Consider the following 14,569-nt stretch of genomic DNA (forward strand, 5'->3'; position numbering starts at 1 on the left):
AAGACATGGGCAAGAAAACGATAAAACAAACAAACAAACAAAATCGGGAAGAATTTGAAAAGAGAAAGATTTTTGCATACACACAAAGAATAAATAGTTCATTCGTATATTTCAAAGGAAATTTATCGCAGTTGATATAAAGAGGCAGAGGAAGAAGTACACCGCCGCTGACGATCCGTTGCATTCTTTTAGTGGTGTTCCACATAACTGCAATTTTTACAACTTCACATTAAAAATATGCTATGGTCGGGCCGCAAAGACCTGACGCTCGGTGCAGTTGCGTAAGCAGCTGCGTTCGAAGCTGCGCAGTGAAAAGCGGTTGCAAATCAGGATCAAAAGCGGGACGCTCTGCCCTGCCATTCCGATATGCAGCCGCTTGCGCAACTGTGGCGAGCTTCTTGGCGTGAGTTTTGACCCGACTATATTTAGATTCATCTGATATAAGAAATACTTTTAATTTTGAGTGAACTCGACTCACGCAACGTAAAAAACTAGCTCTCAAAGTGGATGAATCCGTGAAACACGTGCGAAGTTGATTTTCACCGTGTTCAAATGGCATAAACGTTTGCCCCATTTTGGAATCAAGATACAAACAACATTGTTTGATTCCACAACTATCTTCAGGGCGAATATCGCGTGGAAATAGTGGCACTGTGAATTTGTCTTCAAATTCTCAATTCTCTCGACTTGGTCTCTGCCTTACTGATGTCCGCAACAGACGCCTATGATTATGTAGTCTTAGTGTTATTCTAGCTGCCACTTCAATTAAAACTTGCTAAAAAGTGCTCTGGAAAAATCTAGGGGAAAATACGGTAATAAACTTGTTGTGTGAGACGTGTTAGCGTTTATAAGGCGTTTAAGAATACGGAGAAAGGGACTGTGTTTGTTTCAGTCTGAAGATTTGACTTTTTCTGCTTAAGACACACAATAAGGATGACTCCAGTCGTCTTCGCAAAAAAGCGCAAACTTTCCAAACAGTCGCGAAAACTAGGAGTGTGAATCGGAAATTGATTTGTGTGGATGTTATTGTTCTTTTCGCTTAAAGTGACCTTGACGTGAAACAAAATAGGTGATCAGACGGCATGAGCAAATTATCCCATAGTTCGATAAAAACGGACTAACTTTTTGCTGCTCAGACAGACTGGAAAGAACCATGTTTGGGTACTGCTCGGCCATCTTTTGAACGGTACATGGATTTCCACATTCAGGTATCTGCAGCGTGTAGGGAACACGCGTGGTGTCGTTCCGGTACAGGAGCTAAATCATCATTTGTTCATGTACGCTGTGTGAGCGATTGTGTGCATCAACTCACCTCCACCATGTAATCGTTGTTGTCCTTGTAAATCTCCATAATCAACGCAGATCCGTAAGGAACCATGAGATCGTTGGCGACGTTCATCGCGTACATTAGCGCTAGTAATGCAGTGTCGTGCTATAAGAAAAAAGAGAAGAGATTTGTAGAGCATTTTTCAATCCTGTAGATTAAAAAAGCTACCGAAGAAAGTAGAAGCATCTTCTGAGGTACGTCCATTGAGCCATTTGCAACTTTCTGCGCGTTCTGGACCCAATTGTTCAGAAGATAACCACCCACCAACTAAACGACATTTTTGTATTATATTATAAATTATTATATTGTATTTATTACAATATGTTATTATATTATAAAGACTGGACCTTTTGACGCTTCAGTTTTTATAATGATCTCCTCGTCCAAATATTACATCCACTAAGAAAATGAATTTATATCCACAAATTAAAGGCATCACGCCACGAATCTGGAGTGATATAGATTCCTGATGGTCAAAGACTATACGGGATCGTAGATTACAGAACTGTGTGGGATCCCGCTCATTTCTTCCTAATCGCCGTAAAAACGGCCCGGAAGATGCGACTCGGTCCGGGGCGCTATTTCCTACAACTAGTTCTATTGGAGTGCGTCAGCGTTGTGCACGCACCGCATCTTCCGGACCGTTTTTCACGATAATTGGGAAGAAATGGACGATTGGAATCAAGCTCTTCCCCACATTCTACGACCCCGTATAAGCATAACCCTCCTGAAAACCGTGCTACCACAGATTCATGGGGCGATGCCTTTAAGAGAACTCCAAATTCTGGCGCGCGCAGTCCTTGTAGATATAGAAAATCGATAGGAAAAATGGTTTTTATGAGCAATTAGTATTCAAACCGCAGCTTCTGCGCTAGCTGGATCGCGTTGCTGAATTTGCACTCTTGTTGCACAACATTTTGAGGACTTCCCTAGCGCCAAAACTGAAAATTTTGTACTTTTTTTCAATTGCTCAGAGAAATTTTTCAATATTTTAGGTAGAATATTTGGAACAATGACCTGTATAGTTAGGTTAGTTTTTATTTTGGTTTATGTACGGTGTGAAGCAGTCTTCATAGTTCTGCCGGGAAAAGTTTGTATTTAGAGCAGGGTCAAGCATGTGATAGGATTTTCTCCGGGAGCAGTAAAGCAAGGAGGTCGCTAATGAATAATATGTTGACTACGTTACAATGGGACCGTGCAGGTTCGACCGGAGACAGAAATTAACAACTAGCAATAGCAACTATACCTAGAAGAAAAAAAAGAACATCGTGAAAAGAGCATCTTTGGAAACCCTTTTACCAGTGCTTCGTAGAAGAAGGTTTGCCCTACAAAATAGTTGAGTCACTATTTTCTGGGGACCCCTAGGTTTTTTTTGGAAGTTAGATAAGAAAAACTAAAAATTCTACTTTTTCTGAATTTTTCTCATCTAAGTTTCGGGGGAAACAGACGATCCAAAAAGAAGTCCTAGATAATTTCTTCAGACGCTCCATTCAAATATGTAAATGAATTTTTAAAACCCCATTACTTTCTTCTAGAATGGGAAAACTTGCTAAAATCCTAATTTCAAGAGTGAAAAAGGGATCTTGAATGACGTCTATTCAGAATAGCTTAACGTTGAATGAATAGCATCTCAGGGTACTACGGGTGGAAGATTTTCCCTATTAGCACCTATATCCTGGAATTTCCAGGATTTTGCTGTTTCTCCAAATCTTTGATGGCAAATATGTAGATTAGAAAAATAGCATCTCTGTTGCATTTAAATTTCGAAAAAATCTTTAAAAAATAGAGATATAACTATTTTCTGGGACAGAACTTCTTCTATGAAAAGCTTTACGAAATTTTTTTAAAATCTGCTGCTCTAATCACTAAGTTATTCGCAATCTGCCAGACCTATATAACAATGTGCACATAACCTGAGCCTTTTCGGCTGTTAAATTCAATTAAATTCATGTCCAAACTGCTGGGAAGCAATGCAATATTGAACCTGGGCAGTCCCATTATTACACAGTCAAAAAAATGTAGATTTTTTTTTTGTTTTTAGTTTCCACCGCTCCTCTGTAATTCGACCCATGCATGTGCGCTTTGTTTTCGTATTATGTGCCTTAATTATTCAGTATTTAAAGATATTTCATAAGTTTTAAAACGTGGAAATATTTCAACACTATGCTTTCAATAACAGTTCAGCTAATTTGCTTCGATTTTGTGTTCCTTCTTTTTTGACAGCTACCGAATTCCTCACTTGTCATTCGTTCCTTAACTAATTTTCGACGTTGCGCTTCACAGGTATCGGTCACAGGTTTCTGGGAATAACGGAGAACGTTGGGAGGAAGGAGGGATTGATTCGAGATGGTCGTATCCAGTTACCAAGCTTGACCCTGATTTGGAGTAATTTTCTTATCCTTCATCACATGATCTCCGAGGCAAAACTATGGAGACAGAACGTAGTGAAAACAACAGTTTGTAGGAAAAACAAAAACCGAGCAGTTCTTTGTGCGTTGTAGAGAAACAAAAAACATCTATTGCCAGAAGAAACCTTCGATTTCTGAGGAGAATTGAACCTTGTCATCATACGGATGCGACGCAGTTCAGTGATTATATCCATAGTGCCTGAACCATTGTATTCGGGCCATTTCTGGAACACCCAAGCCGGCTGTCTTTCTGTCATATTGTGGATTAGCTGAAAGTTTAGAATTCAATTTTTTTCAAAGAAGAATAGATGAGAGAACGCTTTCTCTTACTTCTCTATTGACGTCGTAGATCTTGTTCACGTTCACATATGAGAAATTTTTTATCCCGGTCTGTTCACCAAGCAACTTGAACAGGTCCGCGTTCTTCACGTTGTACACATCGGCCTGTTTTTTGTCGTCAGAATCCACTAACGTGTCGTAGTTTTTGCAATACGTTGAAGCTGGTTTTAGTAACTGCAAATGCAAGGTTAGCGGCTACCTGACACTGAAACTTCTGAAAATGTACATAACTATGAATTTTTATGTTTTTTTCTAATTTTTTCTAATTTCTATGCTTAAGCACTGTGAACAAACGTTACAGTAAACATTTTCCAACATAATCAATAACAGCTAGCTTTGATAAAGGAGGCCACGGTACACTTGTATTTTGAATAACATAAAGATTTGGTTCAATTTAGTTCCTCTTCATTACGTCTGTCTTGAACAAACCTTAGCTCTACTGACCACTAGCTTTTTGACATCAACAGCTCCACAAATCCATTCTTGTTATAGATGTGAACAGGGGTTTTTTTCAAAATATCACTTGTTATTTCTACTTCCTCGCCTATTTTACGGGGCTCATGTTGTGCTGCGCAAGTCGTTCATTGTTCCTTACTCTGAGTCGTAATTTTTCAAAGAAAATATGGCGTGTCTAGAACCTTTACAATCAACAGGTAAAAAAACCTTCTTTCTGTTTAATATAATGAATTCCCTATAATAAAATAAGAATCTCTCAGTTTCAAATACTAGCTTCAAATATTTGCGTATTGATTGCCTTTTGCTTACCAGATCGGGGTCTCCTGGCGTCGCAGCGTGTACAGGAATTGGCTGCCAAGAGTTCCCTTTTTCCCACTGAAAACTACCCTCGGCGGGGTAGAAACCTGAGAGGAATGCTTGCGCGGAGGTGAGAGCGCGGTCGGAGTCTGAAGAGCGGATGTAAACCTGGAAGTAATTCGTAGGAGGAAGTAACACAAGTATTCTATTCAACCACTAGTTCGTTCCTCTCTTTCAACACTCACCTGACTAGGAATGAAATGAGATGGAAGGAAAGAATTGTATCTGGTCCGAAAGTATTTGCCGAGTTCATTTAATTGATTCATTCCTATCTAGAAAATATCTGTCAGCTTCATCGGGAAGTGATTAAAAATGACAAAAGCCATCTACATTTGTTAACTGCTGCCAGCCTCGTTGCCAGGCGCTTTCAGTGTACGGATCCCTCGGGTAAGGAAGAGATAACGGAGCACGGTCTCCGTGCCTCCAGATGGCTTGCACGAATACGAGTTCGCGTGATGCTTCAGCTGGTAGAAAGCAAACTACGAACGCGGTAAACCGTAGTAAATATGCTGGCCGGGGCTTCATCCTTAATTTATAACAAAAATTAATTAACCGATGCAAGTGTTCTTAAGCAGACACACAATGTGAAGCTCAACGATAAAAGTGAAGCAAAGAAACGTCCTTAAAGCCTTTGTATAGTTTCCCACGTTTGCACTACCTCTTTGAAGAATCGATCGATGGGCATAGTGACCACGCATCCGCAAGAACATGAACATAGGAAAGCAAGAAAGCGCAACGGCCACACTTTGCCACTAACGGAACAGCCCAGCTACGACGGAAGCTGTATTATTAATATTGTCCTCTATTCCCGAATGGTGTTCAGAATGGCGGTATGAAACCTGTGTTAATAATTAACGTTCATCCTATAATTTTGCCGCAGTTCAGGAGCAATTATCACGGAATCTTTCAGTGTGAGTGAAAAAAGTGAAGTGAGGGAAATTGAAAGGAAATAAATTTGTTTTCTCGCGACTGCAACAAACTTGGTTCATGTAGACTCCCAGTAGTGAAGGATTGCTTCAGAAATGGAAAGTCGCAGTAGCAGACCGAATTATTGGTGGTAAAAGCGCTGCGCCCACCACCCATTCGGCTTCCCCAACGTTCAGGATCATGCCATGTACTTCAAAACGACTGGAATTTCCGCCTTGCTTCCGCTTCTGAAACAGGAGTTCTATGACGACGCAGTGCATCCTTGGTGAAGGCTGAACCCTCTGTAATGTACGAGGAACTCGCTGGACTTCTTTTTTTCTTTGCTTTTCTGTGGGTTTCCATTACTCTTAGAGGCATCACAGCCCGAATCTGAGATGTTGCAGATTTCAGGTGGAGTATTCGTATGCGGGATGGGAGAGTATGGAGATGGGAATGATTCCGTCCATTTCTTCCTAATTGCCGTAAAAAACGGCCGGGAAGATGCGGCGCCGCACTAGCCTGGCGCGCTCCAGTCGAACTCCCTGTAGAAAATAGTGCGCCAAAACGCTTGAAGCCGTATTTTCCAGGCCGTTTTTTACGGCAATTAGGAAGAAATGGAAGGAATCACCCCCTTCTCCATAGTCTCCCATCCCGTATACGAATACACCACCTGAAATCCGTACCACCTCAGATTCGTGGAGTGATGCCTTTAATTATAGTAGCACATGAGTAAGATTTATTCTTAGTGAAGTTCTTTTCCATTACTCCTCTTGTCTATTTTGCTCCTAGGATAACGCTAAGGTCATAGTTTGTAGGGATCGAGACTTCCGTTCTTCGCTGCTTCTAACCTTTTTTCTCTTTTTTGAACCTTTTTTACTCTCAATTTTCATTTTATATAAAAGGAAAAAACTCTTTTGATTAGTTTAGAAGTTTCCCCAGATTCCAACTTCTCCTCAAAGACTTTAATCTGCAGGAATTAGATTTTGATTCTCTTCTTATTTAGCTGTGCACGGTTAGGTTTTTCTAGGACCAATTTCGGGATTTATTGTGATTCCGATTATAAAAAACGCTAGCCATGCACGAAAAGAACGGGACAGAAATTCGATCCTCACAAATTAGGAGCTAAGTGGGACCCCAGGAACAAAACAAACGATGAAACAAACGGAATAGCACTTTAAAAAGATTATCTGGATCCGTTCATGCATTATTTCACAGAGAAATCAGACAAAGGCATGAAAGTCGAGAAGGAAGGAGTTCCACGGAGTTCTCGCATACTGTAGAATAAACTCTGCGCACGTCTTCACCGATACCGCCGTTCGCTGTCATCTTACAATATGCTTAAATCCGACTGCATGTGATCAGTGCTTGCTATCATTCTATTTCATCATACCTTGCTTTTAGCTTTTGATAAAAGGCTTCAAACACTCAAACGTAACGTAAGAAAGCAGTTTCTTTGCAAATATCATCTTTAAGACATTTTTTTGGAAAGACCAGGTTAAAGCTCACTGCACCATTTCTTAGTTTTCTTGGTAATCTTTTGTCGTTGACTGTTTGAATTGAATTGACATTTGGATTTGACCTCTTTCGAATCCTATTCATTAGCTGCTTTAGGACAAAATTCAACCAAAGACTAAGGTGTGCTTGGTCATAAGAGCACGATCAGTGGTTTGGTTCGAATCAGACAGAGATAGTGTTGCACTACAACCTAGTTTAACTAGACGGTTCTGGGTTACATTCAAATTCGAACAAGAAAAATCAGCACATCCGTCCACAGCAGATGATTTCCACTTTTTTTTTTGCTACATAATGTTTGACGCGATGTTGTTAAAATCCAAACGAGAACTTGTACGTGAGCCTTGAGTGAATTGCAACAACATAAACTTTAAGAAAAAAAAAACAGCCAAATCAGTGAAAATGGCAGTATGATTGTTAATACCTCTTACAGAAAACCTTCTTTGATATATGAACATATTTCTATATATCCCACTTCTTTCATGAGATTTTACGGTGTGGCGTCGGTTCCGAAGGTTTCGGCGATATGAGCCTCGAAGATGGAGAAGGTAGCAGCCGCCCTTCTGAAGTTGAAGACCACCTGCTGAAGGCAATAATCGAAGATGATCCGCTTAAAACGAGAGGTTGCCCAAGAGCTAGGTGTAGACCACTCAACAATCGCCCGCCGTTTGGAAAAAATTGGAAAGGTGAAAAAGTTGAACAAGTGGCTGCCACATGAACTAAGCGAGCGTTCCAAAGAAGCCGCCGCTTTGAGATCAACGCTTCTGGTACGCAACAAGAACGATCCATTTCTGGATCGTATTGTTACATGCGATGAGAAATGGACCCTTTACGACAACAGGAAGCGTCCTGTTCAATGGATGAACAAGGATGAAGCTTCCATGCACTTGAAGAAGCTGAAAATGCCGAAATGAAAATGAAGAAAACCATGGTGACTGTGTGGTGGTGAGCTACAGGTGCAATCCACTACAACATCATAAAAACTTGCGAGACCATCACCGCAGAGAAGTACTGCAAAGAGCTGTACAAATGCCCGGAACTTTCGTCAACCGGCTATCACTTTTTGGAACATCTAAGCAGCTGGCTAAGAGATAAGATCTTACAAAACGAAAGTGATGCCGAAAACGAGTCCGACTCCAAAAGTTCGTGGACTCCAAAAGCTCGCACTTTTATGCAAGGGGCAAACTTTCGTCTTTTGTCATGATAGGACTATAATGGTTCTTATTTCGATTGATAAAGTTGATTTTGAGGATACCTCTAGCGCCTCGAAGTGAATGTTTGTAAACACGCATTATTTTTGCACCAACATAGTAACAGCTGAAAATATTCCCTGTCTTGCCAGGGAATATTTTCAGCTGTTTCCCTTCCTGGTAAGTTGTTTTTCTTCCATCTAACAACACTTTAAAATGGAGGACCAGAAATGATCATTACAGCGACTTCGGGCTTGATGATTGATTTATTTTATTTTTATTGTATCTGTATAGCAACGGAGTGGAAAAACTTTTTGGTAACCTAGGTAATATGTGTCTCCTGCATGCGTGCTCCAACCACAAAACCACACAAAAAAACGAGCAGTCAGATCCCAGATCCAAAGAGAAAAGAACACAAACATTCGTTGTCAAACAGCGAGGTTGTTATCAGTACTAAAGATAGTTTGCGTCATCAAGTGCTTTATGAAGATATTCGAAAAGTCCTAAGAGTCATGTAATTTTATACGTTATCGCACACTCGGCGAATTCAGATCAGATCCAACGCGAAATAATGTGTTGAATTCGGAGGAGGCAGCAGTAGAAAAACTTTTATAAAAGTCCGCAAATCATGCACCTCAGAAAAGTAAAGAAGGGTACTTTGTCATTTAAAAAATGGAGTTGATGGCTAGGAACGGTGTGCACTAGACAGTTACGGGGTGAAAGTACAAGATCGGACGAGTTACCTTAAGTTTTCCATACAATGATAGAAAGCCTAAGGCAACACAAACAATCTCTTTGGAAATTAGGAAAACCAGAAGTTAGAAGTTGTTATCTGAGTAGTCATGAGCAACGTATGTATGTATATGCAATCAAAAGGCCGGGAGTATGATGAATGCAAAAAAGATATGAGGAGGAAGCAAAGTACACAAAAGGACTTAGCAAATGAGCAAATAGATGGAGCTGTAAATTAATCAGATAGTTAGAAGACTAACGCTCTGTGAACATTTATTGGATATCTAGCAAATGGATAGAAAAGACTTATAATTCAATGTTCAAGATAGATAAAATGGAAAAAAAAACAACAACAGGGAATTACCGTTAGCAAAGTTGCTACTTAACAAGTGTAATTTTAAAAAATGGCCGTTTGCACACTTTTGTGCTTAGTCGTAGGGTTTCAAACTGTGTAGGCAGGATGAGAGAAAGAGAATTTTTTTTGTCAAATTGTGACAAGGAGGCATTTGATCTCAATGTCACAACTCCACAAACAAAGTTTCTTACTTGAAATTCGCGAAAGTCCTCTCAGCTATTCTACAGTGAGTTGACCTGCTTGAATCTATTCGTGTGGCAGACGAGATAGGTATCGTACGAAGGTCGGATATGTATAAAGGCAAGAGATGACTGCAACAGCGTGAAGTTTGACAAACGTTAGGAGATTCAGAAGTCTGTAATCGGGGTCGTTGTCGAACTCTTCATATATAAGCTCACCAATTGCAAGATTAGATTAGACAGCACGAGGTATTCAATGTAAGGAAGACCTAATTCTCACATTTATAAAAACAGTTGAAATCAAGTGATTCGCACTTGTTCTTCTAGCGCATCATTTGCGCTCTCTTGATTAACATATTGCATATGTAAAGAGCAGTTCAATATACATATGCATATCATTCTAGTTTTTAATGAAGGTAGCTGGATGAGGGCGTGAAGAAGAAACAAAAGTGAAACTCTGAACTACTTAAGGACTGGAATTAAATGAGAAGAATTCGGAATACAAGCGTTGAGACTCATGCATACTGTTGGAAGAGACACTTCATGTTATTGGAAATAGACGTTGCATTTTCCTTTTGCCTCAACTGGTGAGTTGATTTCGAAGAAAAAACATCCTTCGCTTATTTAACAGTATGTTAAACAGATTCTTCCCCGGTGATGAATGCTCACGAACATTGCAGCAAGGTGTTGTTGCTTGTCACCGTGGATTTACAAATGCAAGGTCCCCTGAATTCGAAATTTCTGCCAGAGAGCATTATCCTTTCCGAACCTTGTTTTGTTCGCTTGTTCTAACAACCAAAAGATTTTTCTCTCTCGTAGAAACGTATACGGTTCTAATAATACTATCTAAGAGGACACATGCCCGCCCCATGAGAAGTTGGAGATAGAAATGCTCTTTGGGAGTAAATAACCAGGATCACCAATACATAAGTCGCAAAGTCGAGTTGTATAAGTGTGAAGCGAATTCCGATTCAAATATCGACAGTGCCTCACATTCGGGTAGTTAAAGGCATCACCCCACGAATTTGAGGTGGTGCAGATTTCAGGTGTAGTTCGTATACGGGACGGGAGACTATGGAGAGGGGGGTGATTCCGTCCATTTCTTTCTAATTGCCGTAAAAAACGGCCCGGAAGATGCGGTGCCGCGCAAGGCTGGCGCGCTCCAGTCAAACTCCCTGTAGAAAATAGTGCGCCAGTACGCCTGAAGCCGTATCTTCCGGGCCGTTTTTAAGGCAATTAGCAAGAAATAGACGGAATCACCCCTCCCCCCCCCCCTCTCCATAGTCTCCCATCCCGTATACGAATGCTCCACCTGAAATCCGTACCACATCAGATTCGTGGAGTGATGCCTATAAAGTGTTTCACTGCGGAGTTGGACATAGTGCTTGTGCTCTGTACACCGTCGATCGGGGAGGCGGTATATCGAGGTAGTTAAATATATCACTCAAACTTGCGAGACAACATTTGAACGGGAGGAGCGGAGCAACATGACCAATGCCACTGAAGTGAGCACTGAAGGTGCTCTTTTCGTAGAGCAGGACAATCGACAATGTTGATCACGAATATCTACGGCTCTCCGTTGATGATGTCCTTGGAAAACATGTAATGTATCATCGATTTTGCATTTACTGTGCGAATTCATCATCTGGAATTTATGGAATGCTGCTACAAATCATAACTACTGTAGAGACGCCGTGGACAATGATTTCAGTTAATAATTGACATCGCAACTACTGATTTATTTTCTAGTATATAAACGGGAAAATTTCAACAGGTGAGGTTTTCAACATATTCAGAGCACCGTTTTTTCTTGTGTTTAGAAGCTTCCAAACGTTTTAGAATTATATGTAGACTTCTTCTAAAGATAGCTAGTTAAGGGTTAGAGTTTTTAAGCTGCTGTTTCCTCACATTTCGCCTAAAAGTAGTGTTAGTTCATAGTTGCAAGAGGCCGGCGAGGTCGAAGGTGAAAGCTGGAAGGAATATTTGTTTGTTCTATCACTATCTATCACTAATCACGAATGCGTCAACACAAAAACTACGTCAAAAAGTTTCGTGGAGGACTGCTATAATCCCAGGTACATAATCTGGAGAGAAGTGAACAGCTTAAAAAAAGACGAGGCGTTGTCACTTGTCACCTGGTGATAAGGATATCAATAGGTTCCTTATCTGCATAATCTTATGTGTCAGCAGTAAATTCAGCTCATAAGTCACTAATATTCTTTTTACAAATGAGCGAAAAAGCAAATTGCAAAAAGCCGGCCAACAACTCTAGGGTGATATATTCCAGCAATATTCAGATTCACAAAATTCAATTCAATTCACAGAAATTTACATTTTGTAATAAAACAAAATAAAAATCATAAACAATAATGAAATGACAAGAAGAACAATAATAAAATGACAAGAAATTTATTTCGTAATAAAGTGTGTAAAAGAAATAAAAAGACGAAACACATCTACAAAAGATCACTTAGAAACGTGGTGCGAAGAATTTCGACGGGAATTGAAATCAGCGGTGACTAAGTCGCCAGAAACTAGCATACCAGCAGAATTTACGGCTACCCGAAGACGTCATATTGATAAACATTGATGGCCTAACGACTACATCCTGAGAAAAATATAAGTGGAAGGAGGTGCTTCTGTGCGGAAAACATTTATTACTCAATTTACGCTTCGGAACGTTTCCAATTAACCGTAGCGCAGTCTAGAATTTTGATAATAGAAGTCTTTCTGATGAATTTTAAAAAATAACTTTATATACAATAACAGCCATAAGCAGAAAACAACAGTTGAAATCGTAAGATTGCATAAGTTGAAGGACATAAGATATGCACATTGCGAGAAAGACGGTCTTAAACAATCATTTCTACGTAATTTGTGTTCGCTTTCAGTTCTAAACTTTTTCATTCCTGGTGAAACGATGGGGAAATAATCCAGGCTTTCCACTAATCTCACACGTGCAACCAAAGTATGAGCGGCCACCATGAATATATAAAATTCCTGAATTTATTCTCACTAGCCCTCATTACATCGCTATGTGGTTTTTGAACATAATCAATGAAAGTTGATCAAGTGCAACGTGTTTGCTCTTCGCATTTTAGGGTACTCTCGACAGAGAAACTGAATCGACCGGAAGACATAAGATCTGTTTGCATTTCAGCTTCACACAGTAACCAAGGAAAGCTCATTTCACGTTGGCGAAAGTGATCTAAACAAAAAATTCCCTTTCAGATCTTTCGAAAACTGTAATTATTTTCACGGAATGCTGTGTAGTTATTTCTGTGTTGATGATAAATAACTGTGCTGTACATCCATGTATGTAACCTTCATTCCTACATGGAGCCACTGTCTTCAGCGTGAGGTAAAGGAAGAAAATGCGAAAGTAAAAACAGAACTCATTTTCATGGTGGTTTATTTTTACTTTGTTCAGAACTTCTCCTAGTGCATGAAAATCGTTCTAGTCAACAAGTTTTTTTTTTTTGTTAATTTTTGGAAAAGCAGTCCTTAATCAGTCGTGAAGAGCCCCAAGATTTATTTTTAATCTTTATCTTTATTTATCTTTCAAAATGAGATCAAATGATGTTATAATGCTATGTGACATCGAAAGAGGTGATCAGCTCGTCAGAAATGGTTGCAATTCCATGAAAGAACCGCTAAATTCAATTAAATCAGGTGCTTTAAACCACTCCTGATGCGAGGGCGAAAACAATAACAAATAAAAAAAACAAAAGGAAGAGATACAAGCGTTCGAGGTACAAGCGCAAAGGAACAATTCTGTCAGGCAAATCGAAGATTGTCGATCACTCATTGTTGAAATCTAAGGCGATCTAAGAAAACCTATTTATGACAACCACAATGCAGGGAGCTCTCGACATAAAAGAGCAGAAAAAGAAAAAAAATTAATTTCTAAGGTAGTGCAATGCAAACAAAATTGTCCGAAAGTGCAGATAATTCCAAGCAACACGTCGCAGATGACATCGATTCCATGGGTTTGCTATGTATTCTCCAGCTCAATGAAGTCCCAAGAGACTCATGTTCAGAGATTTCTCGCACTGATATGCCCTCATTTTACATGCATAGCTTAGGAGAATAGTACCCACTGATGAAGAAATACGTAGATAAACTAGAGCTTTGGCCCCGATTCTCAACCAATTCCCTCTAGTATAAACGTTCCAGAGTTCTGGCGCTCATCTGTTCGTGATGGGTCGAAAATATAAGCTTTTTGAACAGGGGAAAAGTGAGCATATCAAACTTTGCTCTAATTGATGATGCATGAGAAATGACATTCTTAATGTCACATTTTCAGGCCTCAAGAACCATCACAAATATCGAAAAAAATTGTCTGAAATTTTCTTCCAAAATTCCCGAAAAATTCCTGTGAGACGACAACAATTATAAATGCAGCTCTGTAGTTCTACAAACGATGTAGCACAGCTCATGTAGTGAGGACACTAACAAGGAAATCATCCAATGTTTGTAAGCTTAAAAGGAGATATTTCAGGAATAAGGAAGAAGAATGTTGCAGGTCGCAATGAATATGTGAGGGGTTTTTGTCGCTCGAATTACGACAACTGCTGCCACGTCGCTTCACACTAGGATCAGCCGACAATGACCGCTGGCGATTATACGATTATTTAAAAATTCCTTCAACTCATTCTCTCTACTTGTAGACTGTTTCTACCGCCGATTAATGCTTCCTCAAAACACATTTGATCTATTATTGCCAACTTAAAGGCATCACCCCCGAATCTGGAGTGGTACGGATTTCCAGTACAGTATTCGTATACGGGATCGTAGACTATTGAGAG

At 39.8% G+C, this 14,569-nt stretch overlaps 2 protein-coding genes across 2 annotated transcripts; one reads left to right on the forward strand and one right to left on the reverse strand.

Moving 5' to 3' along the window:
- Positions 1–111: 111 nt before the first annotated feature.
- On the reverse strand, positions 112–5,412 carry RB195_003793 (uncharacterized protein; the record flags this gene model as incomplete). The annotated part of the gene is made up of 9 exons (XM_064201595.1): positions 112–207; positions 1,123–1,257; positions 1,313–1,432; positions 1,496–1,594; positions 3,861–4,004; positions 4,066–4,248; positions 4,840–4,995; positions 5,073–5,159; positions 5,218–5,412. The coding sequence occupies 9 exons, from the start codon at positions 5,410–5,412 to the stop codon at positions 112–114; spliced, it is 1,215 nt and encodes a 404-aa protein (XP_064057476.1).
- Positions 5,413–7,907: 2,495 nt separating this feature from the next.
- RB195_003794 (uncharacterized protein) lies at positions 7,908–8,219 on the forward strand (the record flags this gene model as incomplete). The annotated part of the gene is made up of 1 exon (XM_064201596.1): positions 7,908–8,219. The coding sequence occupies one exon, from the start codon at positions 7,908–7,910 to the stop codon at positions 8,217–8,219; it is 312 nt and encodes a 103-aa protein (XP_064057477.1).
- Positions 8,220–14,569: the final 6,350 nt, after the last annotated feature.

Source organism: Necator americanus, chromosome IV (assembly GCF_031761385.1).
Source record: "Necator americanus strain Aroian chromosome IV, whole genome shotgun sequence".
Lineage (NCBI taxonomy): Eukaryota > Metazoa > Nematoda > Chromadorea > Rhabditida > Ancylostomatidae > Necator > Necator americanus.